The sequence below is a fragment of the Paramisgurnus dabryanus genome, chromosome 7, assembly GCF_030506205.2.
Source record: "Paramisgurnus dabryanus chromosome 7, PD_genome_1.1, whole genome shotgun sequence".
NCBI lineage: Eukaryota > Metazoa > Chordata > Actinopteri > Cypriniformes > Cobitidae > Paramisgurnus > Paramisgurnus dabryanus.
The window spans coordinates 1,365,241-1,393,212 of NC_133343.1; the positions used below are offsets into that span (position 1 = coordinate 1,365,241).

At 37.6% G+C, this 27,972-nt stretch overlaps 4 protein-coding genes across 4 annotated transcripts; all 4 read right to left on the reverse strand.

Annotated features, from left to right (window-relative positions):
• Window positions 1-5,734: 5,734 nt before the first annotated feature.
• orc4 (origin recognition complex, subunit 4) lies at window positions 5,735-10,796 on the reverse strand. The gene is made up of 14 exons (XM_065293898.1): window positions 10,674-10,796; window positions 9,783-9,839; window positions 9,571-9,647; window positions 9,391-9,481; window positions 9,011-9,086; window positions 8,407-8,492; window positions 8,287-8,335; window positions 8,063-8,214; window positions 7,780-7,953; window positions 7,444-7,530; window positions 7,243-7,351; window positions 7,026-7,121; window positions 6,133-6,200; window positions 5,735-5,996 (listed from the first exon to the last, which is right to left on the reverse strand). Exons 2-14 carry the CDS (start codon window positions 9,831-9,833, stop codon window positions 5,814-5,816), a joined length of 1,299 nt encoding a protein of 432 aa, XP_065149970.1. The 5' UTR covers window positions 9,834-9,839; window positions 10,674-10,796; the 3' UTR covers window positions 5,735-5,813.
• A 389-nt stretch (window positions 10,797-11,185) lies between these two features.
• On the reverse strand, window positions 11,186-26,638 carry LOC135783238 (GTPase IMAP family member 4). Its single transcript, XM_065293901.2, has 4 exons — window positions 26,368-26,638; window positions 12,666-12,756; window positions 11,916-12,569; window positions 11,186-11,839 (listed from the first exon to the last, which is right to left on the reverse strand). The coding sequence occupies exons 2-4, from the start codon at window positions 12,694-12,696 to the stop codon at window positions 11,565-11,567; spliced, it is 960 nt and encodes a 319-aa protein (XP_065149973.1). The 5' UTR covers window positions 12,697-12,756; window positions 26,368-26,638; the 3' UTR covers window positions 11,186-11,564.
• Window positions 14,863-22,113, reverse strand: LOC141282438 (uncharacterized). The gene is made up of 3 exons (XM_073815318.1): window positions 22,005-22,113; window positions 21,361-21,676; window positions 14,863-19,704 (listed from the first exon to the last, which is right to left on the reverse strand). The coding sequence occupies exon 3, from the start codon at window positions 19,484-19,486 to the stop codon at window positions 18,806-18,808; it is 681 nt and encodes a 226-aa protein (XP_073671419.1). The 5' UTR covers window positions 19,487-19,704; window positions 21,361-21,676; window positions 22,005-22,113; the 3' UTR covers window positions 14,863-18,805.
• Window positions 21,067-26,379, reverse strand: LOC135783240 (GTPase IMAP family member 4-like). The gene is made up of 4 exons (XM_065293902.1): window positions 26,368-26,379; window positions 25,577-25,659; window positions 24,821-25,480; window positions 21,067-24,730 (listed from the first exon to the last, which is right to left on the reverse strand). Exons 2-4 carry the CDS (start codon window positions 25,605-25,607, stop codon window positions 24,591-24,593), a joined length of 831 nt encoding a protein of 276 aa, XP_065149974.1. The 5' UTR covers window positions 25,608-25,659; window positions 26,368-26,379; the 3' UTR covers window positions 21,067-24,590.
• Window positions 26,639-27,972: the final 1,334 nt, after the last annotated feature.

Consider the following 27,972-nt stretch of genomic DNA (forward strand, 5'->3'; position numbering starts at 1 on the left):
ATATTTGTAGTACATACTTTATTTTTACCTGGGCCAACAGCAAAACACTGAATTATGTCACATGTGAAGAAGTCAAAGCACTAGAAAAGGGTCAGGAAAGATAACAAATTAGGTAGACCAAAACTTTAACATCCTAAGTGGAAATCAAGGAAAACTGGTGTATGATACGACCCCTTTAAACACACAATCATATATTGTGTAGGGTTGTGATAGCCGTCATATCACATCTCCTCCTGTCATTAGAAAGCAGTATCTCTCTCTCTGTGAAACACTACAGCAGTATTCAGGGCTCTGCAATTATGCAACAAACATGCAGAAACACTTGCGACTGTAGCATTCAGAGTCTAAAGTTGTTTATTTATTTCATTAATAATGTGATTATAAACTCATTACTGTGAAATCAAACGTCGCTTGTTTTTGCCCTCGACGTATTAACAGACAGACCAACTATTGGTGTTGAAAAGTAGATTTTGTAAGACATTTCAGATCAGTAAATCCCCAACACACACACACACAGTACATGATATGAATAATGTAAATTTGACTGTTGGTTTTAAATGATTAGACTAGCATGATGTTGCTCTGTGCTTTTTTGTGTCACTAATCACAAACAGTTGTTTATAAAGAAATTACTCCATACCATCATACCGCTGTGTGTTTATTAAAACTTTGTGTTTAAATAATCTGTTTTCTATTATATGTGACTAAAGCCTTTCAAAATGTTTAATACCACAAAGAGCTACAAAAACTGCACATGCATTTACCCAAGAAATAAAAGGGTCTGTAAAGCTAAATATATTACATCTAAATTCTGTCAAACAAAACTGTGTATACCTGCACAGATTAGATTTAATGACTAAACATTCAGTAAATATCATACAAATGACAGGATAACGTTGAGACTCAAACAAAACAGATATATTATTTATTAATAGTAAATGCTAACTGCACTTCAAATTATGATACATTACAGCCCATGATGTCATTATAGCTTCTGGAGGCTTTGGTTTGTAGGCTTTTTGGCAACAAAATGTCAACATAAACACACACATGCACACAAACTTTAGGGAAAATATTTTTTTTATTTTTTTTACAAAAAACATAGTTAATTAACACATAATAAAGAAACATTTTTAAACATCACAATGTTTTTTCATATATACAATACAATTTATTAAGATTAATCCCAGACAGCGAGCACATGCGGGCCACTTCAGGCAAAGATGCAGCACTGCTGGCCTTCTTATGGCCTGAATAAAAGGAATGTGAACCTAAAGTGGCTCACATGTAAAATAGCAAAAATGGGCCAAATATATCAAATCACATGTGGGCCTTTTTAGGCAAAGATGTGGCGCTCATGGCAAAATGTTATTAAAGCAAATTATTTACACAATATGTTACAATACAGACAATAAATGTATATACAGTGCATTATACAGTGTTATTTGTGCATTATCTATCTATCTTCTTAGCTAGCTACATATTTACATATCTATCTACCTATTTTTTTGGCCCGCCACCACCCCCCCTCTTAGGAGGACAACTTTATTTTTATTAAAGGAAACACAATATGTTACAATACAGACAGATTAATATACAGTGCATTATACCGTGTAATAGGTGCATTATTATCTATCTTTCTACCTACCTACCTAGTTACATATCTGCGTATCTATCTATTTTTTGGCCCGCCACCACCCCCCCCTCTTCGGAGGACAACTTTATTTTTTATTAAAGCAAATTATCTACACAATATGTTACAATACAGACAATAGATGTATATACTGTGCATTATGTAAGGGATAATGTAGAGGCAGCCGGTAGTTATCGGGAAATAAGCCCCGACAGTGTGATCAGGACCCGACGCGAAGCGGAGGGTCTTGTATCACACTGAAGGGGCTTATTTCCCGATAACTACCGGCTGACTCTACATTATCCCGCTTATTACACGGCTACTTGTCACATAAGAAAAAAAACTGGACATGAATATGAATTTGAAACATTTTATTGGCATATTTGTTTTAAATTAACATTTTTATCCTTCCGCGAAACTTTGCACAGATGCATAAAATGATCGTAATACCTTATTAAGATCCTCTGCTTCATACTTGTCTGTCTCCATTTTTTCTCTTTTAGCCAGTCTTTGAGAAGTTTTAATGCCCATTCTGTATTTTTTTGTGTGTTGGCTTCGTAGCTGTCATGCTCTATTTTGTCAAGTTCAGTCTCAGTAAGCTCTCTGTGTCTTGTCGTGGTTGTCGAGTGTTTGTCCCAAGATGGCGCCAAACAGACAGTAATCTTTATTGATCTTTATTGGCGCGGAGCGATCTTACTCGTAAAGTAGTACCGGCTATGCGTTATTATTTTGGAGCGGTTATTATTCGAAAAGAACGAACCTGCAAATGTCTCAACTGACCAATCAGAATCAAGCATTCCAGAGAGCCGTGTAATAAACAGTGTTATGTGTGCATTATTATCTATCTATCTACCTACCTAGTTACATATCTGCGTATCTATCTATTTTTTTGGCCCGCCACCACCCCCCCTCTTTGGAGGACAACTTGATTTTTATTACACCAAATTATCTACACAATATGTTACAATACAGACTAGCCTAGCTAGCTACCTACCTACTACACATCTATCTATCTATCTGTCTGTGTATTTATGTACAACAACGTTTGCTTGGCCTCCAAATTCTCCAGATCTCAATCCAATCCAGCATCTGTGGATGTGCATGACAAACAAGAAAATTATCAGCATACATTTTCCTTCTTTTGTATAGCATTGGAAACAAATGGTTCAACTTAAATCCTGTTTGTGATTTACGGATTCTGTAGAATGTATAGAAATTATGTTTCTAGTGACTTTTTTGGCAACCCAAATATAATCCCTGGGTCTAACATTACTCGACCACCCCTGTCTTATAGGGGTTTCTGAATAGTTATTGGACATTTAAAAACAATGTAACTTTATTTAAATGTCATTAAAAAATATATATAATTAATTATAATTATATAATTTTTACTTTGGCTCTGTCATTCAAAAAAAAAATATTTAAGTTTAGATAAATCATATTTTACACAATCAACACACACAAATGAATACTTAAAGTTGAGACCTACCTACTGTTACCTTACAATTACACCGAAAGTGACCGGAGTGTAAATGTTACAACTTACCCCATAGGTTTAGTTAATTGTAACAAACTGAGGGTTTGTTGTGACACCTGCTAGAAAATTTGGTTAAACGACAAATAATTCAATACAATTTCTATATACTAAAGGTGGAAGGGTGAAAGCGCTGCACAATTAAGACAAAAAAAATCATTATTGTCATCAATCATTTTTGTGTCAATTTACACAACGCTCATACCCGTCAACATTTTGGTACCAAAATCTGAGAGACTCCTGAACGCCAAAAATATCCCCGTGATAAACACACGATACACATTAAAAAAGTCATGTGTGTTGTTGTATTTGGCCTCGAGATAACAAATTAAAAGTCTTCCGTCCATCAAAATTTATGAATTATGTTTTTCCGCGGGAACCATTACACTAATTATACTAATATCATAAATTCACGCGCCTACTCAGATATCTATGTGCATAGGGTTGTATGTTGCCAGGTTGAGATCACAATTGGATATAAATTTGTAAGAGGTATTGATTGTGAGTACGATGCGTTTCCTACAAAATCTGCCAACTGGACAACCTTATAATATTATTTAACGGTTTAGGTCATACAATTTACGGCAGTTTAAATAACAAAACGAGAAAGAGGCGGATATGAGTGTGAAATATAAGAGAGTCCGGGGGAAAAAAGAATATTTGTTGACAGGTATGAGCTTAATAAACTGTAATAAAAAGCATGTTAATTAATTATCATATTACCAAAAGCAGTTATCGTCTACAAGTGTCTGTGCTTCGTAATTTCTCCTACCTGTCCTGCATTGTTTCTCATCTGAGTGTTTTCAACCTTAACAGCCTCTACCCCTACCACTTATGACCAAACACACTGCAGAAATCGTTTTTTTTTTTTTTCAGGTTTTTTTTTTTTTTGCAGTCCTGCAGAATTCGTTTTATATAGCCGCGTCACACCATTGTTGCGTCACTCGTTCTAAATTCCATGATGTCATCTATCTGGGCCACGTGGGTGCCGAGCCATCCAACCAACCACAATCGAGGAGGCGTGACAAATTCTACACAGACAAACCGGATCATCGTACCTCCTAAAAAATTAACTAACCATGTGGATTTTTTCGTGCAGTGTAAATAATGACTAAGTCATTACACTTCTTAACTTTAAAATAAATGTTATATTTATGAACAAATTCGATTCGACGCTTCAAAATTTGATCACTGTTTATGAAAAAGCGGTTGCAGTGAGGAAAATTTCACTGATTATAGGATTAATATTATTAATAATAATGGTTCTCATTCTTTAATTTTAACTGTGTGTTACAGTTACAATAATTAAATCCATTATCATTTTTTAATTTTCATCTAACATTCATTTTCTATGTTTATAAACGATTTTTCTTTATAGCTATTTTCCATTTTCAAATTATAGGCTCGTAAATTTGTTAGACTGATAAGAGACTTTGATATTTTAGAGCATAAATGACCCCCATTTTATTCCTATATATATTTTGTTTATTTTTCCTAATATTTGTGCGCCTTGCTATTGTTTTTTTTATGTATGCCATTATGAGTGTACATTTTGTTCATACTTGTTATTCATGAAAGTCCACTAGATGGCACCATTTATATTTGATTAAAAGTTTTAGACAGGGCCCTGAAACTATTTGGGAATCAAACATTCAAAGACAATTATTTTCAAAACGTGCCTGCCTTAAATTAAACTGGTCACCATTGTGCTCTTAAAGGGAAAGTTCACCCAAAAATAAAAATTCAGTCATTTACTCATCCTCATGTTGTATTAAACCATGTATAAATTTATTTTTTATTTTTTCTGAACACAAAAGAAGATATTTTGAGAAATTATGGTAAGCACACAGTTGATGGCACCCATGCATCGTATTTTTTATTCCTACTATGGAGATTCTTTAATCCTACTATAAGGTTATATATATGTTTTTATGAAGACATAGCCTACTACAGTATGTCATATTTCCTATATAGAGATTTTAAAGGTGTTTGGGAATATTCACACATAATTTATATACAGAAAAGCAAGATAACAGAGTAAAAAAAAACACATCTTGTGTTTTCAAACCATTAAACATTTGTGTCATCAGCATTTCCTATTTTAGCATATTTGTACATTCTCAAGTGATATATTACATTATTGACCATCAACACTGATAGCTTTCGCAGTGTTTATAATAATCATTGAATCTTTTAATCACCATTAAAGGCGTTCTAAGCGAATCTGTGTGTTTATTTTTGAAATGTGTTTTCAAACAAACTGAGCGTAGTTAACTCCTCCCCCTCCCTTCCGTGCTTTCATGAACGCGCCCAAACCCAACCCCCAAATCCTTCTTGGCGTTTATTGGTTAGAATACTTTGTTATGGTTTCTGGTGTAGGTTTGGCCAGTTTGTTATTATTGCAGTTTGTGGAGGCTGGGCTGTCTACAGAGATCGCGTTTTTTTACAGTTTGATCAGCAGACAGGAAGCAAGCAGATAGTGAGGACATGTTTGCTGTATGTAACAAGAAATGTTTTATGGTCTAAAACGCATGGATTCGCTTAGAGAACCATTAAAGCATTACATATCAGTATTTAAATAAACTTTTATTGCAAAGTGAACTATACACAATTTTGTACACAGTATTTCTGGGTTGATTTACAGAACTAGGCGAATGCCGACAGAGCCCATTGTTTGACATCTGTAGGGCATTGTGGGTATTTCTGCAGTGCTTCCATCACCTGTCCGTGTTCCAGCATTAATTTCATCAGCTGATATTCACGCTGAACTTTAGACGCAGCGCTGTCGACCGGACGCACCAACTCCAGCTCTACAAGATGCTCAAACGCCTGAAATGTTAAAACACCTTTTTTTCATTGATTTTACACATTAATATGAGGAAACATCACAACTGAAACATGAAATCAAAGGCTGATCTTTCACACTATGTGAGAGACATTAAAACATGTGAGAGTTTACGCTGACCTTCATCACCACAGGCTTCTCAAACTTATGAATGGAGTGAGATTTCCTCTGAATGAACTTCGTAAACTCTGAGGGAGAAAATTAAAAGCACATTTATATTTTAGCTGACAGACATATACAGCATTAAAGTAATATCATGACATTATTTCAGCATGAATGTGAATATAACAATCCATTAATAATCATGCACAATGAATCGTTTAAAGGTGCAATGTGGGACTTTTAGCAGCATCTAGTGGTGGGATTGTGAATTGCAGAGTTCGAAACGCAAAGTGAGGCTACGGTAGCCGCCACAGGACAAACATGTCATTGTTTGAAACAGCGCACCTTTAAGTCTGACTTGAGAATGAATCATTTAGACAGATCACAGTCTCATTGAAAAGAAAGATTCACTGGTAATGGATGACAATCATGTATTAATGCAAAACGTAATACCAGTAAAACTAGTAGGGGTAAATTCTATGTTAATTTAAACTTATATGCTTTAAATACATCATAGCGTTAGTTATTTGATCAACAGCATATATCAATACATGTTAATGTGTTTGTTACCCCCTAATAACTATATAGACAATCCCAAAACTTTTCCATGACTTTCAGGCTTTTTTGAATCTCCATAGACTCCTCAGACTTTCCCAGGCCTGCAAAACATCATCGCTGTGTCTGAAACCACCTACTTTCCTACTATATAGTAGGCGAAAAGCAGTATGTGATGCGATTAATGTGTCTGATTCTGTGTCCAATAGACACTTTACTATCCAGTGAGCCCTAGTAGGTAGTGTTTAAATGGTTAATAAGTAGGCATTTTATCTAATTCAGTACATACAGTACTGTCACAGTATGCGATTTAGGAAGCGGGGCATGTTAAATCTCAGGGGTTTGTGATGTCATACCATTATGGACCATTTGGAAATTGAAAGGTTCTCCATCATAAGTGTCATTGAGATGCTTCATGGCGATAATAAGACACAGCTCCAGAACAGACAGACCTGATGAAGGACAAACATATTCAATGTGTGCGTAAGCGTGTATGTTAAATTCACTTTAATCTTTTAAGTCAATTCAAATAGATCTACATAAAGAGGATCATGAAATATATTGAATCCATACCGTGAAGGATATTTGCTTTAGGATCAGCGGTGATCAATCGACTGGCTTCAAGAAGATCAGACTCACGCAGAGTCGAATGAGATACAGACACACGACAAACAGCTAAAAACTACAATACACAAACACACACATGAATAAACAAACACACACACGTGAATACACAAACACTGATTCATCAACACAACATGATGAACTGATTACCAGCAGTGAATACAGAGACCGAAAGTCTTTACTGGAGTTAAACTGTCGTCGCAAAATCTCCTCCACAGATTTATCCTCACGTAATTTCTAGAAAGATTGAAAAACAGTGACAATCTATCAATATTTAAATGCATGATCAATATTTTTAATGTTTAGAAATGAGTTGTTAGCAGATGCTATTACACATTTAACATTTTAGATCGATTTTATCCCTAGTGTTCACTGTTTTGTCATCTCAATGCTCAACCTGTTCAGATCAGACACCACCATCAGCTGTAAATAACTCATAAAGCTCCATCTAGTGAAGCTGTTTGTTCACATCTGTTGTGTTTGTACCGTGATACTGTGATTCCACTCAGCACTGAATTTGGGATCTGGAAAATCCTGAGGTAAACTGAGCTGAGAGCCGAACGCTTCCACATATTGAGTGAATGAGAAAGAGCTTAAGAGATGAATCTGTCTGTGAGAGAATCTGGACTTCACTCGCTTCTCCAGGAGCTCCAACACATCCTGACAAAACACACAACATGTACACGTAAAACACAATAAATAACTAACAGTATATTTACTTTATAAAATGAATAAGTGAAGGTGTGACGTATGAAGAGAGCAGACGCACCAGTCTACAGGTGAGGCCGACTACAGCCACAGGTGTCTGAGCAGACTGAGAAACATCCAGCAGATTATAGAGGAGCGTCTGGTTCTTATGATGAGCAAACAGATCAAACTCATCCAAAATAAACAGCACAGGACGACTGCGACTCTTATCACCTAACAAAACATCAATGAGGAGAACATATACAGACTGACTGTAGCAATGTGATGATGATGACGATGTCTTACCTTTCTTCAGAGCTTCCAGGAGAAACGCCAGATTCTCTGCAAAACTGCCCTGAAACACACGAACTAATCAGAAAACATTTTATATCAAAAACAACAGAAATAATAACCTCAGATACTCACAAAGACTTTATCTCCAACAACATTCTCCAGATGAAGCTGTCGGGTGATTTCCTTCAGAGCGATTTTATCATCTGTCTGCAGCAGACCTGTGATCACCAAATCAACACTGTTACCATTAGGATGGGTATTGGCAAGGGCCTCGTGATATGATACAATACGTTGCATGTTGCAATACATTGCAATGCTTTTTCATTTTTTTTATAAAAAATGTAAAAACAATAGAGCTGATCTTTTTTCTTTTTTTTAAGCCAAAGTGCTTCCACACGTCGGCTTTGAAAGCTGAATGTGTTTTTAAATTTTCTGCCATTTTTTCACTCCCGCTAACTTCTGAGACATTGGGCGTATATGCCAGACAACTAGACAGTGACAACAACAGCAACGGCGGAGGAGGTTGTTTGACGCACACAAAGGGATTATTAAATTTGTAAAATATCGATAGTAGAGATGGAAATATCTATACACTATCGTGGAAAAAATTATCACGATAGTTAGCCGTATGGATATTTTTGCACAGCCCTAGTTAGCATTAGCTCAGCTCATTTATCCAATTGAAATCAGTTAAGAAATATGAATTTTTTTATAAAGTCTGATTATATTTTCTTACCGTTGAGCTCCACCAGGAGAACATTCTTCTGCACCTCCTTCAGATTCATCAGCTCACTCAGTACACAACCTAGGAGCTACACACACACAACAAACACTGTGAATAACAAAACTCACAACATAGCTCAAGAACTTAGATGGAAATGTACACAATGTGATTATAAAATTATTTATCAACAAACCAGAAACAAGAAAATCAGACAATATGGAGCAATAAAACAAAATGACACCAAGACAACAAGTTTAAGAATTGAAACACAGTAATAATACAGTAAATCTAGTAGATGCCCTTGTTGCAGATTCAACCCTTCAGCCTGACAGACAATGAATTGATGGACAGACAGGCAGGCATGTAAGGAAGAAATATTTAAAAACTTGTACCATAGTTTTACCAGCTCCACGCGGTCCAACAATAAGTACAGAGTTACTCTCTCCATGAACTGCTGTACGCCTCAACAACTCCAACAAGTGCCTGAAAACACAGGGTTAATGTTAAAACACGAATACACACACAGGGTTAAAGTTAAAACACACACAACAGGTGTTTATATATAAGCTCACCTGTGCTGTGACTCCAGACCCACAGGTCGATCTGGAAGTTTTTGATGACAGAATCTTTCCCGCAGAATCTTTTGAGCCTTAATACAATTCAGAAATTAAACACAAATGAATCTTTCAGGAAACATTTCATACTCCCAGCCAATATCTGCATGTGTTTAATGTAAAAAAATAAAATAAATCATGAATAAATAATAATAATAGATGAGACAGACCAGAGATACACACTGAGCTTCAGTCAGGGCTGCAGATCTACGTTTGCTCATCTTGACCTACACAACAAACGTACAACAAAATACTTATTATTAGTAAGAGATGATGAAATAATGATGTGCTTTAAGACAGGAGTTAATAAACTGTGGGTCAGGAGGACACACTTGTGGGTCACGTAAAGTCGCTTGGCTGTTGTGGTAAATGATATAAAAACACTTTAGTCCAATTAGTGACAACAAGTAATGATAATGACTTTGATATGATAGACAATAAGTTATTTTGATATTTCAATTAAACTTACACTTTATTAATAAAATGACAAGGAAAATGAACAATACTCAATTATAAGAGAAAAAAGCATGTTTTCTCATTTAAAAATGTGTTGATGGGTCACCTATTTCAGTGAGACGCAAAATGAAAAGTTTGGGAATCCCTTCAAGACATTTATATACTGTGACTGTGTTTTATGATGCTAGCAGAGAGTGAGATACCAGAGATGATAGATGATTCACAACTGAGTCCTCCAGAGATAACAGATATAAACACAAATGTGACAACAGAACCGCTTTTTAAGAAACTGCATAATAAATCTAATCTCTTATCTAAATACTCATACTGTCAAAATAACAAAACATTATATAAAAGTCAAACATGAAGTCAGTTCAAAAACTAAATATGACATCTGTGTTTTGTCAAACAAAAGTTGAGCACAGTTTAATACTTCTTTTAATGTATAGTTACAGTGCGACAGACCGGTGTAACTGTAATTCATTCACTTTCATTTAAAACACGTTGATGGTTTAACATAACTTCAATAAACTACACATAAGACTCATATAAATAGGTACTAATAAATGAAACAATAAAGCACATAAACTACAGTTTGAGCTCACCCGTGTATGGTGAGTTTTGGTTTTGGCGAAGCTTCACGTGTATTTCCGGGCATGCGCAGATCCGTTCTTCTTCTTCTTCTTCTTCTTCGTTTGTGTTTTATAGCAGTTGGTTAAACTTACGGTGCATTTCCGCCACCTACTGGGATGGAGTATGAAGCCGAAGGAGGAATAGTCTACAATAAATCATCTAATTTACAGATTTAATGAATAACCATTCAGTAAATATTATACAAATGACAGGATCACCGAGACCACTGGTTAAGACTCAAACACGACAGACTTAATAATTATTAATAGTAAATGCAAACTGTCTGCACTTCAAATGATGTCACATCAGCGTTTACCCCAAAATGACAGGGTGGACAGCAGTTTTTGGGACACATGCAAAATGCTTAATATTATTATGAAAATTGAATATAAATTGTAAAAATTATTTGTTTTTATCAAATAACTTGTTGAGGACAATAAGACAAATCAAAAAGTTTTTGAATTTTATGTCATTTATTCACTTTTTACACTAAAGTTAGCTGAGCAGTGTCTTAAGACATGTGAGACATGCCAAAATTGCATACATTCAATCAAAGAAAATAGTATAAACTGAGAAAACATATTTCAACAGACTTATCATTTTACTTTTTGGCCATTTATAATAAAACTTCAGAATTATTTTGGATTATATTCATGATGTCTGAGTGATTCTGATGTGAACAGAAAAGGCACTTTATAGTGATATTGACTCTTTATAAAATGACAGAAATATTGGAAAATAGAGAATAAAGGATAAATAAAATATTCCGTATTCCATTTGATTGAATTGCTTAAACCCAAATTTATATCACACCTTACTGGAGACAAAGCTGCTTACGGCAAACTATAACTACATGGTTTTGATTAAGAGTATGAATAAATGTAAGTGCAAATGTAAATGGTCAAAACTGCAAGTAAACCTCCCACAATGATACCAGAAACTAATCCAGCGCAAGCCCCTAAAGCACCATGTCCAGACCCTGCGACTGCACCAATCAAAGCTCCAATTATACCCATCAATATCACTGAGGAAGATTTCATTGTCCGACGTAGTGCTGCCACATCATACCAAAGTTCATGCTTGATAGCCACTACACTTTCTTTCTTTTCCTCTGTGTCATTTCCTTTTCTTACTGTAACTGAAAAACAGCTAAATTAGATTGTTACATTAGGAAAATGAGAAGGTGATTTGTGGTGTTATGAAATAATGCTTACAGTCAGAAGTGTCCATCTCTTTACTTCCACGTCTTTGTCTGGGCTCTCCCTCAAACACTTTAGTTTCAGGCTGAATCTCTTCATAATAAAATTGTGTCCTAGAGAATTCTCCTTTATTTTTCTTCACCAGATCGTCTATTATATTTAAGAGATTTGTCATTTGAGAGAAACCCCTACGATAAACAAATTGTTTGCACTTTTCTAGGATTGTCTCTGCACTTTGAATGTGTTTGTCGATGACAGATTCCTCAATCCCTTCCTCACAATCAAACAGCACAATAGTGTGTTTCCAGACTCGCTCTGATAACAACTCCATGTGCTTCTGTGCTTCTGTCATCTCATACGGTGAAGGTTCTTGTTTCACAGGAATCACCAGAAGAAGAACATCAGGGCCTGGAGGACAAAGAGACACACATCTGACAATCTCTGTTTTTATATTCTTTGCTGTTTGTTCGATTGAAATTGGACTCCATCCTGGTGTGTCCACAACGCTGATCTTTCTTTCTGTTTCTTCACTCTTATATAAAGTACACAGCCCAATTTCTTCTCCTTTCAGAGTCTTGCAGCCCAGAATTAATTTGGCTATGTCGCTCTTGTCAGCTCTTGTATCACCTAGAAGAACAATTTTGATCTCTGACTCTGATGAGGAACTTTCTGTAAATAACAAACAAGAACCAAAAGTTAAAATAATGTTAAATAATACTTTAAATTAAAACATTTTACACAGGAAAGGGTTTTAAAGTCACCCACCCATAACTGATTTTGGTAAATCAGAAGCCATGATGACGACTGGTTGATATCGTCACAGTATGCTATAGTACAGGCTGTTGTTTCTGTTGTTCTGTTAACATAGAAAAGTAGTGCTTATAATGAATTACATTTAATGATATTATATCAAAGAGACATTGAAACATCAAATTACAGAACAAAGAAAAAAAGAAACAAATCAGACTTCAGTCCCAGCAAACACATTTACGCTGTGGTTACTTTTGTGTCATGTTTTATTTTTACAACGTTACAACATTATACTTGCCATGCTTGCAACATTGTGACAATGTAGAAATGTAAGACACAAGATGGCTGTAGTAAAGTTGTTCTGCAACATTCAGCAACTTTGTTTGTTGTTTTTAAACAATATAGCCACAAAAAATAAACAACATGGCAAAATCATGTAATCTAACATAGCTAATTATTAATTTTATAACATTTACAAATAATTTAATTATAATGAACAGAATTCATGTAAACTTTATAAACAATGCAATGCAGAATTATGTTATTTAACTTTATTAATAAACATCACAATCATACAGTTGTCTTTAAATTAAATAAATATATGTATATATTAAGTTTATTTAATGTATTAATTTAAAGTAAATTCATATCCTTAAACCACAGGAATGGTTACCCCAAATGAACCTGCTTTTACTTATGGTAACCAATACATCAAAAACATGATTACTGCTCTTTTACTATAATTAAACCATGGTTAATTTTAATTCCTTTAAACTTTTTGTAAGTGTGATGTGAATTATCTGAAAAAGTAAAATATTGTAATATCTTACCTCACGTTACAGGCTAGTTGTTTTTCTTCTCCTATACTTCAATATTAAAGTAGTTTCGGTTCTGTGTTAGGAGTGTGTGGCAGAGGAAAGATAACTACAATCTAGATTTAGTTCTGGTAAAGTCTGTAATTATGTCATCTATTGGCAGTTTATTCTGGACATCCAGTCACTTCATATCTGTTACTCTTACAAAGAGCCAACCAAAAAAATAATCAAACCGTTCCTGAACCAAATAATGGAACAGGAAAAAAATAGTACACGAATCTGTTTATTTGTCTAAAGAGATGCATTTAATCATTGAAAATCTAAGTAAAGTTATAATAAAGCTAATTATACAAACATCCATAGTGATCTCAACAGGTATGCAGACCCCATTGTTTTTTATTTTGTTATGTTGCAGGATGTGTTAATTTTACTCTAAGAAAGGATGTGTAGATAGCATCATGTTATTTTAACACATATTGGGCAGTTTCCTGGACAGGGATTAGCTTAAAACAAAACTAGGCCTTAGTTAAATTAATACAGATGTTGATTCATCAGGACTTGAATGTTTTTAGAGAATGGTTTTCTCTGGATTCAGCTTATGGTCAGGATTTGGCACCCCAGAACAACTTCCCTCCAGACATGTCACTGCAGGTATATATATATATATTGCATGGGATTGTGTCTATAAAACAATCCGTGATTAAATCTGAAATATTCTTTAAAGAATTCACATTCTACCTCCAAGACAACAACCTGTAGTAGCTGTTCAAGAGATCAGCATTGGGTTTGCTTGTGGAGATATCCATAAAGCAATAAAATCCCCAGATGGTGCTGATAACCAGGACTCAACCTCTCTGTCTTCCTCTCTGAAATTCCAGTTCACTAAAGGTCTATTGAATATGGAATGTCATATGCATTTTGTGTTGTGATGCTACTAAGGTTTCGTCTTCATGTTTGGTTTCGTTTTAAAGGTCATGGTGCGATGGGTATAAAGGTCTAATTTCTATAATTCTAGGAGAAAGTTTACCAAAGTTTAGAACTTAAGACATAATCTGTACTCCTGCGAGGGGTGTCACCTCATGAGAAGATCTAGATTACAGATGGTTAACAGTCCCATTTGATGCTCCTTCAGGTCACGAGAACCAACCAACCAAATCCTGATTTGAGATTTATTATTCTTTGTCTCATTCTGTGTATATAAGGTGGCTTGGCAAGAGACTCGGGGAAGCATTCTTTAGCAAGAATCTTCCCCACACTTTGTGTGTATTTAAACATAATGGAAGCTGGTTAAATTATTATAGATGTACTCTGTAGCCAGAGTGTCTATTGCCAGGTATGACTTTGTAACTTTTGCAACTGTTGATAATTTCAAATAATTGGAATTGAATTATATTCAATTCAATTTTTCAATTCAATTTTATTTATATAGCGCTTTTCACAATTGTTAATTGTTGCAAAGCAGCTTTACATGAGCAGATGAAGAGGAGAACATTGAAAATCAATACATAGTATAAGAAGTAGAATATAGCGGCTAAGGATAAAAAACCGTGTAAGCGAGCATATTAATAATGTAACGTATACAGTAAAGTGCTAAGTTAAGCCAAAGTTGGCTGACTCTCCCTGGGACTAAAAAACCCCCCTAGGAGAAAACCCGGTGGGAAAAACTCCTAGAAGGACAAAAATCCCTAGGGAGAAATTTATATTTATATTTATAATATATAGACACGGTAGGGATAGGAAGCGTGTAAGCAGATTAAACTGGTTCAGCCGGTGGCCGTTGGTCGCGCATCGGTTGGGCGTCACGTTGAAGGACAGCCAGTAGATCAGTGGTGTGATGACCTTCACAGCAACAGGAACTGGGTCTGTTTGTCTCATTGTCCTCAGGGTCGAGGACGAGACAGGGAGACAAAAACAGAATTCTATTAGCGTAGGGGCCGTTCACATGTAATGCAAGTGTCATACATTATAGTGGTTTAATTCAGCTCGGTTCCAGACAGGCTAACTATTGCGGCAAGAGTAAATTACCCATATGAGGTATGTGAGTGCCTCTAGACAAAATAACTACTGCGGGAAAAGTACATTTACTGGACATTCTATGTGAATGCTTTGTTAAAGAAGAATGTCTTAAGTTTAGATTTAAATTGTTCGACTGTGTCTGATACTCGAACATTATTTGGTAAATCATTCCAGAGCTTAGGGGCTAAGTAGGAAAAGGATCTACCACCTTTAGACACTTTTGATATTCTAGGGATAATTAAGTAACCAGAATTTTGTGATCGCAGTTTACGTGGTGGATTGTATTCTGATAGTAGTTCTTTAATATACTAGGGCGCTAGGCCATTTAAGGCTTTGTAGGTGATTAGTAATATTTTAAATTGTATGCGATATTTAACTGGTAGCCAGTGTAAAGATGCCAGAATTGGACTAATGTGGTCATACTTTTTAGATCGAGTAAGCACTCTTGCGGCGGCATTTTGAACTAGCTGAAGCTTGTTTACCTGATTTGCATGGCATCCCCCGAGTAACGAGTTACAATAGTCTATTCTAGAGGTCATTAAAGCATGGATAAGCTTTTCTGCATCTGATGCAGACAGCATATGGCGTATTTTTGAGATATTTCTAAGATGGAAGAATGCTGTGCGGCAGACGTTGGAGATATGACTATCGAAAGATAGATTGCTGTCAAACATTACGCCTAAATTCTTAACCGTGGAAGATGGCACCACCGTGCAGCCATCTATGGGCAACTTGTAATCTGACATATTATGTTTGGAGCGATTTGGTTCAATAATAAGTATCTCTGTCTTATTGGAGTTTAGCATAAGAAAGTTATGTGCCATCCAGTCCCTAATATCACTAATGCAGTCTGTTAGCTTAGCAAACTGGTGGGTTTCGCTAGGATGTGATGAGATGTAAAGCTGGGTATCATCCGCATAGCCGTGAAAACTTATGTTATGTTTCCTGATAATGTCTCCTAGAGGTAACATATATAACGAGAATAGGATAGGGCCTAGAACTGATCCCTGAGGTACGCCGTATTTAACGGGGGAGTGATAGGACTCTTCCTCATTTACATAAACAAAGTGATATCAATTGGTTAGATACGATCTAAACCAGGCTAACGCCTGACCACTGATGCCAACATAGTTTTCTAGTCTATTGAGTAGGATTCTGTGGTCTATTGTGTCAAATGCTGCACTAAGGTCTAGTAATATAAGGATTGAGATTTCACCACGATCGGATGTTAATAGGAGGTAATTTGTAACTCTAAGCAGCGCTGTTTCTGTGCTATGGTGGGGCCTGAATCCTGATTGGAACTTTTCATATGTATTATTATTCGCTATGAATGTGCGTAGCTGGCTGGCCACTACTTTTTCTAATATTTTAGAAAAAAAACGGTAGATTTGAGATTGGTCTAAAGTTATTAAGATCTCCCTGGTCAAGGTTTGGTTTTTTAATGAGCGGTCTAATAACTGCTAGTTTGAAAGCTGTTGGAACGTATCCTAATTCTAGCGATGAGTTAAAGATATTTAGTACCGTGTCGGACACTACATGAAATACCTCTTTTAGTAATTTTGTGGGAATGGGGTCTAATATACAGGACGATGATTTAGATGACGTTACTAATTTAGAGAGCTCTTCTATTGTAGTAGGTTTAAATGACTCAAGATGTTCGTATGATAATCTAGTGGTCAATGTACTATTGGGTAGAGTGGTGGCTGCTTGCGTAGTTTCTATGTTTTCCCTAATAGAAATAATTTTGTTAGTAAAGAAGTTCATGTAATCGTTACTATTGTGTTGGAATTTACTATTGGTTTCTGTTTGTTCTTTGTTTCTAGTCAGTTTCGCAACTGTGCTAAAGAGGAAACGAGGGTTGTTATGATTTTCTTTAATAAGCGTACTGAGATAGGTAGATCTGGCGGTTTTAATAGCCTGTCTGTAGTGTTGAACACTCTCTTTCCATGCTGAACGCCATACCTCTAACTTTGTGTTTCGGTTGTTTCTTTCCATTTTTCTAGCTACTTTTTTAAGGGCTGCAGTATGATGGTCATACCATGGAGCTGGCGTTTTTTCTTTGATTCTCTTTTTTCGTATGGGAGCAACGGCATCCATCGTGCTAGAGCAAACGTTGTTCAGGTTTTCTATTATAATATCCAGATCTTCACGGTTATCTGCTACATGTTTCATTTGAGACAGGTCTGGAAGAGTGCTAATAAAGCTATCTTTAGTGGTGGAAATTATTGTTCTGGCGAATCTGTAGCATGTTGTAGACTGAACGGTCCTATCTAGAAGTATTGTGTATGACACAAGGCAATGGTCTGAAACGGCATCGCTCTGGGGTGATATTTCGATGTCATTAATATTGAGTCCGAGTGACAGAATTAAGTCTAATGTGTGCTTACGAGTATGCGTGGGTCCAGACACGTTTTGTTTAATACCGAGAGAATTTAGAACATCCATAAACGCACGTCCTAATGCATCTTTTGAGTTATCCACATGGATGTTAAAATCACCAACGATAAGAGCTTTGTCTACAGTGACTGTAAGCTCAGATAGGAAGTCTGCTATTTCTTTAAGAAAATCTGTGTGGTGGCCCGGAGGCCTATATATGGTAGCTAAAATGAACGAAAGCTGTTTGTTGTTACGATCAGTTATTTCCATGTTTAACAGTATTATTTCAAACAAATTAAATTTTAGTTCTGATTTATGGTTTACTTTGAACATTTTGTTGTATATTGTAGCTACACCACCCCCTCTCCATTTTAGACGAGGAACGTGTTTATAATAATAGTCTTGTGGGGTGGATTCGTTTAAACTGATGTAATCGTCTGCTTTAAGCCAGGTCTCTGTTAAACAGAGTGCATCTAAGTTTTGGTCAGTAATTATTTCATTGATAATAGGTTCTTTATTGGTAAGCGATCTAATGTTAAGAAGGCCGAATTTTAACATTTGAGTTTCATCTTTTAATGTATTGTGTTCTAATTTTATGTTAATAAGATTTGTACGAGACGAGGTAAACGGTGCTCTGTATTTATTTGTTCGAGGAACAGACACAGTCGAGATGTGTTGGTACTCTGGTAAAAAAGGCTCTATGTGCTGGGATATATGTGATCTTGACATGTCAAGGCAGCTAACAGACTGATGGGTAAGCCGATCTGTCTGTTTCCTGACCTGGGCCCTGGATAGTCAGACAATATCAAAAGTAAGACTATTGGTCAGATTTCTAGAGAGTATAGCACTACCTTCCGGAGACGGATGGAGGCCATCTCTCTTTAGCAGGTCAGGTCTTCCCCGGAAATGCTTCCAATTGTCTATAAACCCTACGTTATGCTTAGGGCATCACTTTGACATCCAGCCATGAAGAGACACTAATCTACTGTAAGTTTCATCCCCCCGGTAGGCGGGGAGGGGACCAGAGCAAATTACATTGTCTGACATTGTTTTTGCAATTTCACACACCTCTTTAATAGTATCTTTGGTGATCTCCGACTGGCGGAGTCTGGTGTCATTCGTGCCGGCGTGAATAACAATCTTAGAAAACTTACATTTAGCATTAGCCAGCACTTTTAATTTGGATCTAATGTCAGACGCTCTGGCTCCCGGTATACAGTCGACTATGGTAGCTGGTGCCTCAATGTCAACGTTCCTGAGTATAGAATCTCCAATAAACAGGGCACTTTTAACAGACGTCTCAGCCGGTGTATTGCTGAGTGGAGAAAATCTGTTTGATATTAAAACAGGAGCGTGATTTGGGTGCCGAATGTGACTATGCCGCCTGACAGTCACCCAGTTAGTCAGCCGCCTTGACTCTGAAGTCGGAACCGAGCCATGTGTATTACGCTTAACACTAGGCGCACCCGAAACAGTGTTTGTAACATTAACATTAGCGGTCTTACTGTCCTCAACTAGCGTTCGGATGCGCGCTTCTAGTTCAGCAACCTTCTCCGTCAGCCTTACTACTTCAATACACTTAGCACATGTAAACCCCTCTATGCTGACGGAAGAAGCTAAACTGTACATGTGGCAAGTAGTGCAGGTTACAATGACAAGCGGAGTCTTACCGTTTTCATGCTGGGCGATGGCGTCTCCGTTCGCCTGAACGCGGTCCGTGAAGCTGCATCGAGACGGGTGCTGGCTCGCAGTACTCCTCGGCCGCCTACGAGCGTCTGAGGTCAGGGTGATGTGAGGCACGCTGACTCTGCGAAGGCCGGGCAGCACCTCCTTCACAGCTTTCCGATCTGGTGTGGAAAGATCAGAAAAGCATACCTCGGATGAATCCGCCATTACATCGCCAACGAAGGCAGGTTTAAGTAAAAGGACGGTAAGAAATGCTAGTGGGCTATATGCTAACACTGGGTGTTACTAGTGATAAAATCGTTTCGCTTAGTAATACAATTCAGTAATCGTCAAGGTAAAGTATTCCTAAGATAAACTAATAAGTTATATTATATAGATAGGAATAAGATAGTGAAAAAATAGGATGTAGCTGATAAGCTCAACGGAGCTTCGGGCTTGCGACTCCTCTCTTCTATATATTCTGTTTTGTATTCTTTAATTGATGTTGAACCTGCCTGGCATAATAAATTGTTACATTTGGCATATTCGAAATGGGTCAGTTATTCTTAATTCAAACATTATATGATATATTAGATGTTGATGCTTACACTTAAGTTGTCTCAGTTAAAGTTTGACTGGGAATGCCTTGGTTTAAATTAGACTGGAACTACCTCAACTTAGACTTGAATGGAGAAACCTCAACTTTTAGAAACCTCTTCTTAAGGCTGAATAAATATAAACTTAAATTAGACTGGATATCCTTATTTAAGTTATATATTTAAGTTTATAGTAATGTGTCCACATTCTATATTTATATTATAACCATGATAAAATAGCTATTGTTAATGGGTACCGTTAACTGTGTGCTTACCATCATTTTTCGGCTTCACACTCCTACTGAGATGGAGTGTGAAGCCAAAGGAGGATTTGTAGTCTACAATAAAGATAAATATATTTAGCTATTTGTGGTATTTGAAATCACCTAAACAATCACGCCCCTACCCCAATAGAATCTGGACCCTTCATTTGATAGACCCGACCCACACATACGCAACCCATGCATGATGTCGATCAGTAGACACGCCCCTTACTGCTGATTAGTTTGTTTTGGTACTCGGCCCGACTCCCTTTTCCTAAGTGTTTTTACGAAATCACGCACCCCGCCTTTAATAATTATTAACAGTAAATGCTAACTGCACTTCACATTATGATACATTAATGTCATTATAGCTTCTGTAGGCTTTGGTTTGTAGGCTTAAAGGGGCAATAAGTAGAATTTACCCACATCTAGTGGTGGAATTCTATTTTGCATTCAAACAACCAGTGCTCTCTACCACCTCCCCTTTCCAAATGCGTGTGGCAACTATGGTAGCCGTTATGTACTCACTGATCTCCTTGTCCGTTTCAGCTAGTTCACGTGTTCTGAATGAAATCTGTCACACCCCGGGGCTGGCTACTAATAGGCTAAGCCACGCCCCTTTTCAACTTCCACCTCGAGGAGGTCCCCAAAGCCAACCCAATGACCAGACAACAACGAGTACAGGTAAGTATAAAACAAGAACTTTATTTATTTAAATATTTAAAATGAACTTGGGAAATGGGAAAGGGGCAATTAAAACTAATACTCTCGGCTCTGCCCTCCAGGTAGGCCGTGGCCCGGAAGAGTAACGGGAAAGGAAGGGAAGGGGGGGACAACAGGGGTCCAGAGCACTGCAGACCAAGGGGTGTGAGACTCTGGCTCCTGCCTGGTCTTAGCTATTTGTGGCGCCCTCCTCTTCCTCCTGGAGGCAGAAATAAAACAAGATGAGTGTTGGGCCTAAAGTGTCCTTTTAGCGTACCTTTCTCCTTGTGGGGTTTTCCCTCCGTGCGTGTTCTGGGGGGGTGGTGGTAACAATGTTCCTCTATCTCACATGTATCTCTTTCCTCTCCTTTTCCTACAGGTGGCTGCAGACACAGGGAGTCGGTCACTACCAACTGCGAGGGACCTCCCCTCGCCTTCACTTGAAATGGAGTCGGGTAAGTATAGGGTTCCTTCCTTCTTCTCTCTCTCTCTCTCTCTCTCTCTCTCTCTCTCTCTCTCTCTCTCTCTCTCTCTCTCTCTCTCTCTTTCTCCACAGGCGGCGATCTCCTCTTCCTTGCTCCGCCGACTACAGGCTGGACACAAGGACACAGTTAGCTGGGACTGGTATGTTCTCACCTCTCTGCTGGATACGACGTACAGTAAGCACGGGGTGAGCACAGTTTCTACTCGTGTTGTTCACTCTCTCTCTCTCTCTCTTTCTCCACAGGCAGCAGCTGGGACACAGAGACACAGTTATTTGGACTTGTCTGTTCTCACCTCTCCGCTGGATATGACGTACAGTAAGCACGGGGTGAACACAGTTTCTACTCGTGTCGTTCACTCTCTCTCTCTCTCTCTCTCTCTCCACAGGCAGCAGCTGGGACACAGAGACACAGTTATTTGGACTTGGCCTGTTCTCACCTCTCCGCTGGATTCAACGTACGGTACGTAAGTACGGGATGCACACGACTTCTTCTCGTGTCGCTCACTCTCGCTCTCTCTTTCTCCACAGGCAGTAGCTGGGACACAGAGACACAGTTATTTGGACTTGGTCTGTTCTCAACTCTCCGCTGGATTCAACGTATGGTACGTACGGGCTGCACACAGCTTCCCTTGGTGTCGCTCACTCTCTCTCTCTCTTCCTCTCTACAGGTAATGGCGGGGACACAAAACACAATTACTCTGGACTGGTTTATTCTCACCTCTCCACTGGATACAACGTACAATAAGTACGGGGTGGACAATGGTTGTTCCTCTCGTGGTGCTCCACACGTTCCAATTCTGTACAGCACGTTCTCTGTTCCTGTCAATCAGATGACTTAGATAGATTGATTCGGATTAAACAGGGTGGCGGACTTACGACGGAGCAAGCAGTTCCAATGTAGCGTCGGGGGCGAACCCTCTCGACGAGCTCGGTGGATGCAGAGGGGTGAACACGTCGCACTGTTTTACCGGGCCGAGCGCTGCCCTCTCCTCGCTACCAGTTGGGCGGTCGAACACCGGACAGGGGCGCCCCTTTGTAGAGACCTCGGGACAGGCGGGATTTACTACACCTCTCTCTCTGCAACGGTAAGTATTACACAGATGAAGGCATCAACAACAGTGACCCCTGGTCGTACTCACACATCCGCAAATCCTCCAGCTCTTCACCGCCACATTTTAATCCACCCAAATGTCAAGACGGGAAATCGTTCCGGGGCACCACACCGTTACTATAGGCCTGAAGCGTATTCACAACATATATTTGACTGGATTCACTAGAACCGGCAGCCTCTTCGTCCTCCCTCGACGAGGTGTGTGAAGGCGGGGGTTTGTCTGACGAGACACACAGCAATACACAGCAATACACAGCACCACGTCAAAGTGAAAGTTTCCACAGCACAAAGACTCACCCACTACACTCAAGTGTACACATAGGACGCCCGTCTTCCTCCACTTCGCCGAGGTCTGTTCGGCGATGGATAATACGGTCTAGTCGGTAGTTTCGTCGCTGTGACTAGCTTCAGCCAATTTTCCTTCGGCTCACCCACCACACTATCTTAGGGGTAGGGCCGCCCTCCTTCCTTAGGAGGTATCCGCTATACTCCGTTTCCTCTCCTTTGTTGTGTTTCAGTTTCCAACGCTTCCGTTCTTCCTTCAACCAATAAGGTTCACAAAGTCCACACAGCCATATAAGCTTCAGCCTGAGAGAGAGAGATTAACAGCCCACAACCAGCGTACCAGACGGATACAACGCAGCACTTCAACACTGCACACAACAACACCCAAACTGTGATTTAAGCTGGTCTTAAATACTGCCTTGTTCAGCGTGTCCTCCAATCACCAGCCGCTCTTGTTAACTACACACAGCTGCGCTTGATTTGTTGATTTCTCCTCCCGCGGCGCTACCGGAAGTTCCGGTGTCCATCTTTTCCGGTCCGGGTGGAAACACTTCCGGGCGGAACCAACTTTTTCCCTACTTTGGTTCCGCCCCTGAAAAGATCGTCACCTTGTGACAAAAACGCGTTGTGGAAACGCGTTGGTAGGCTAGTGCTTTTTGTCCCTCTCTGTTATTATAGTTTATTACACGGCTCTCTGGAATGCTTGATTCTGATTGGTCAGTTGAGACATTTGCAGGTTCGTTCTTTTCAAATAATAACTGCTCCAAAGTAATAACGCATAGCCGGTACTACTTGTACGAGTAAAATCGCTCCGCGCCAATAAAGATCAATAAAGATTACTGTTTGGCGGCATTTTGTGACACTGGACAACCACGACAAGACACAGACAGCTTACTGAGACTGAACTTGACAAAAAAGAGCATGACAGCTACGAAGCCAACACACAAAAAAATACAGAATGGGCATTAAAACTTCTCAAAGACTGGCTAAAAGAGAAAAAATGGAGACAGACAAGTATGAAGCAGAGGATCTTAATAAGGTATTACGATCATTTTATGCATCTGTGCAAAGTTTCGCGGAAGGATAAAAATGTTAATTTAAAACAAATATGCCAATAAAATGTTTCAAATTCATATTCACGTCCAGTTTTTTTTCTTATGTGACAAGTAGCCGTGTAATAAGCGGGATAATGTAGAGGCAGCCGGTAGTTATCGGGAAATAAGCCCCTTCAGTGTGATACAAGACCCTCCGCTTCGCGTCAGATCCTGATCACACTGTCGGGGCTTATTTCCCGATAACTACCGGCTGCGTCTACATTATCCCTTACTCATTCATATGGCTGAACGACATGGAAGCCTCCTTGGACTTACCCGTTCAATGTAAGTAAAATGAGAAAAAAATGTGTTAAAAAAACAGACCTAACAAGATGTTATAAAATGACAAAAATATTTCTGGGGGAAAAAAGCTTTTCTCTCTATTGTTTGAACTGCTTAAACCCTTACCACTCCTTATGGGAGACTAAGCTGGTTACGGCGAACTATCACTATGTGGTTTTGACTAAGAGTATAAATAAATGTAAGTGCAAATGCAAATGGTCAAACTGCAAGTAAAACCTAAAGCACCATCTTCAGATCCTGCAAAAAATCAAAGCTCCAATTATAGCCATCAATATCACTGAGAAAGGTTTGATGGTCCGATCATTCAAAACTCCATGGTTGGCAGCACAGAAAGATTTTTTCTTTTCCTCCATGTCAAATCGTTTTCTTACTGTAAATGGAAAACAGCAACAAAAGCTTAATATATTGGGAAAATGAGAAAGTGATTTTATGATTTGTGGTGTTATGAAATAATGCTTACGGTTAGGAAGGTCCATCTCTTTACTTCCACGTCTTTGTCTGAGCTCTCCCTTATCAAACACTTGAGTTTCAGGCTGAATCTCTTCATAATAAATTTGTGCCATAGAGAATTCTCCTTCATTTTTCTTCACCAGATCGTCTATTTCATTAAAGAGATTTGTCATTTGATTGAAACCCCTACGATAAACACATAACCGTTTACACTTTTCTAGGATTGTCTGTGCACTTTGAATGTGTTCGTTGATGACAGAATCCTCAATCTCTTCCTCACAATCAAACAGCACAATAGTGTGTTTCCAGACTCGCTCTGATAACAACTCCATGTGCTTCTGTGCTTCTGTCATCTCATACGGTGAAGGTTCTTGTTTCACAGGTATCACCAGAAGAAGAACATCAGGGCCTGGAGGACAAAGAGACACACATCTGACAATCTCTGTTTTTATATTCTCTGCTGTTTGTTCGATTGAAATTGGACTCCATCCTGGTGTGTCCACAACACTGATCTTTCTTTCTGTTTCTTCACTCTTATATAAAGTACACAGCCCAATTTCTTCTCCTTTCAGAGTCTTGCAGCCCAGAATTAATTTGGCTATGTCACTCTTGTCAACTCTTGTATCGCCTAGAAGAACAATTTTGATCTCTGACTCTGATGAGGAACTTTCTGTAAATAATAAACAGAAACCAAAAGTTAAATTAATATTACATAATTCTTTAAATTAAAACATTTTACAAAGGAAAGGGTTTTAAAGTCACCCACCAAAAACTGATGTTGGTAAATCAGAAGCCATGATGACAGCTGGTTGATATCATCACAGCATGCTATAGTACAGGCTGTTGTTCCTGTTAACATAGAAAAGTAGTGCTTATAATGAATTACATTTAATGATATTATATAAGTTTATTATGTAAAAAAGACATTAAAACACCAAATTACAGAGCAAAGAAAAATAGAAAGAAATCAGACTTCATTTCCAGCAAATATATTGCTACGTTTGTGTCACGTTTTAATGTTACACTGTACACATGCTTGCATTATTGTATATAACTTAGAAATGTAAGACGCAGGATGGCTCAGATTACTTTTGATCATTTTTGATGCAATATTTGTTTGTTGTTACTTTAAGAAATTACAGGCACAAAAAATAAACAACATGGGAAAATCATGTAATCTAACATAGCTAGTTATTCATTTTATAACATTTACAAATAATTTAAAATAACATTATCCATAACTTTATAAACAATGCAATGCAGAATTATGTTATTTAACTTTATTAATAAACATCACAATCATACAGATGTCTTTAAATTAAATAAATATATATATATTAAGTTTATTTAATGGATTAATTTAAAGTAAATTAATACCCTTAAACCACAGGCATGGTTACCCCAAATTAACCTGCTTTTACTAATGGTAACCAATACATCAAAAACATGATCACTACACTTTTACTATAATTAAACCATGGTTAATTTGAATTCCTTTAAACTTTTTGTAAGTGTGATGTGAATAATCTGAAAATGTAAAATATTGTAATATCTTACCTCACGTTACAGCTAATATTTGTTTTTCTCCGCCGTATTAAAGTAGTTTCAGTTCTGTGTTAGGAGTGTGTGGCAGAGGTAAGATAACTACAATCTAGTTTTACAGTCTGTTCTGGTAAAGTCTGTAATTGTGCCATCTATTGGCAGTTTATTCTGGACATCAAGTCACTTCATAGCTGTTACTCTCACAAAGAGCCAACCAAAAAAATAATCAAACCGTTCCTGAACCAAATAATGGAACAGGAAAAATAAAGTACACAAATCTGTTTATAGCATAAAGAGATGCATTTCATCATTGAGGTCTTAGTAAAGTTATAATTAAAGTTATACAGAAGTGATCTCAACAGGTATGCAGACCCCCTTCCCTTTCATAAATGTTGTTATGTTCTAGTGTGCAGATAGCATCATGTTATTTTTACACATATTTGGCAGTTTCCTGGACTGGGATTAGCTTAAGACAGAACTAGGCCTTAGTTAAATTAATACAGATGTTGATTCAACAGGACTTGAATGTTTTTAGAAAATGGTTTCCTCTGGATTCATCTTTTTGTCAGGATTTGGCACCACTCTACAGGGGTTTAAGTTAAATAATCTTTTTTCACTGGTTTGAGTACAGTTCACTAATTTTAAATGAGTACATTGTACTGTTTGGGTTTACAGTGGCACCATATTTAGGTGTTTTGAGCGCCTCGAAACAGTGAATCATTTTTCGAAGCAATTCAGTTGATTCAAAGCTTTGAGAAGCTTCGTTTTTCCAATCACAAAACATCTTCTATTTGAGAATTATGGAGGCCACTGCTTTTTGTTTTTTTTTCTGTACCTTTCAGATTCAGTTTCTGAGCTCTGAGTTACACTTACTCTGCTACAATGTATTTGTCACAAACATTTGACTGTCACAAGTAGCCAAACATAAACACACACACAAAACATGCATGTGTACCCAAGATTTTACTATGCCCTATTTGTCATAGTATAGTTTACCTGTCCCCCGTTACATTTATTAATACCTCTTTATATCAGTTAACATTACCTCTTTAACACATAACATACAATATATTTTATTTTTGCATTGGAGAAATATCATCAGACTTCACATGCAGCTTAAAATAAAATGGGATGAAAACTTTTATTTTAACTTTGTAAATGCAAACAGAATTTTAAAGCTCATAACCCCCCAAATGTTTAAAGTTAAAATGGTTAAAATATCTTATTAACCCACCTCACATTTAAACAGTTCTGCACTTTTGGTATGTAACTGATGAGATGATAAGATTGAAGCAACCAGATTATCCAGTCTCACAAGTGATTCAGGTGCAGTCTGTTCTATTAAGACTGTAATTGTGATTTCATCTACTGGCAGATAACACTTACTACATCTTATCTGGATAGTCACTTGATATACTCACTGGTCTCTTTACAAACCGAATAACCAAAAACTATGAGACTATTAACTCCACTACTACTGCAAAGGGTTGAATTCTTCCTCAAATAAATATTAGCACAGGACTTACAGATATATTCAGTAGTTTTATGCATTATGGGATTCTGTTCATACAGTTTGTGTCATATTTTCACAGTATTAAGATCCAGCTGAACATGCACACA

Coding starts and splice junctions, on each gene's coding strand:
- LOC141282438 (XM_073815318.1), bottom strand. CDS start 19,486: ATGTACAGTTTAGCTTCTTCCGTCAGCATAGAGGGGTTTACATGTGCT.
- LOC135783238 (XM_065293901.2), bottom strand. CDS start 12,696: ATGGCTTCTGATTTACCAAAATCAGTTATGG. Junction 12,570..12,665: donor TTTACCAAAATCAGTTATGG/GTGGGTGACTTT, acceptor TGTTATTTACAG/AAAGTTCCTCATCAGAGTCA. Junction 11,840..11,915: donor AGAGATGGACACTTCTGACT/GTAAGCATTATT, acceptor GCTGTTTTTCAG/TTACAGTAAGAAAAGGAAAT.
- orc4 (XM_065293898.1), bottom strand. CDS start 9,833: ATGAGCAAACGTAGATCTGCAGCCCTGACTGAAGCTCAGTGTGTATCT. Junction 8,336..8,406: donor TTGTTGGAGATAAAGTCTTT/GTGAGTATCTGA, acceptor CGTGTGTTTCAG/GGCAGTTTTGCAGAGAATCT. Junction 7,954..8,062: donor TCGGCCTCACCTGTAGACTG/GTGCGTCTGCTC, acceptor GTGTTTTGTCAG/GATGTGTTGGAGCTCCTGGA.
- LOC135783240 (XM_065293902.1), bottom strand. CDS start 25,607: ATGGCTTCTGATTTACCAACATCAGTTTTTG. Junction 25,481..25,576: donor TTTACCAACATCAGTTTTTG/GTGGGTGACTTT, acceptor TATTATTTACAG/AAAGTTCCTCATCAGAGTCA. Junction 24,731..24,820: donor AGAGATGGACCTTCCTAACC/GTAAGCATTATT, acceptor TTCCATTTACAG/TAAGAAAACGATTTGACATG.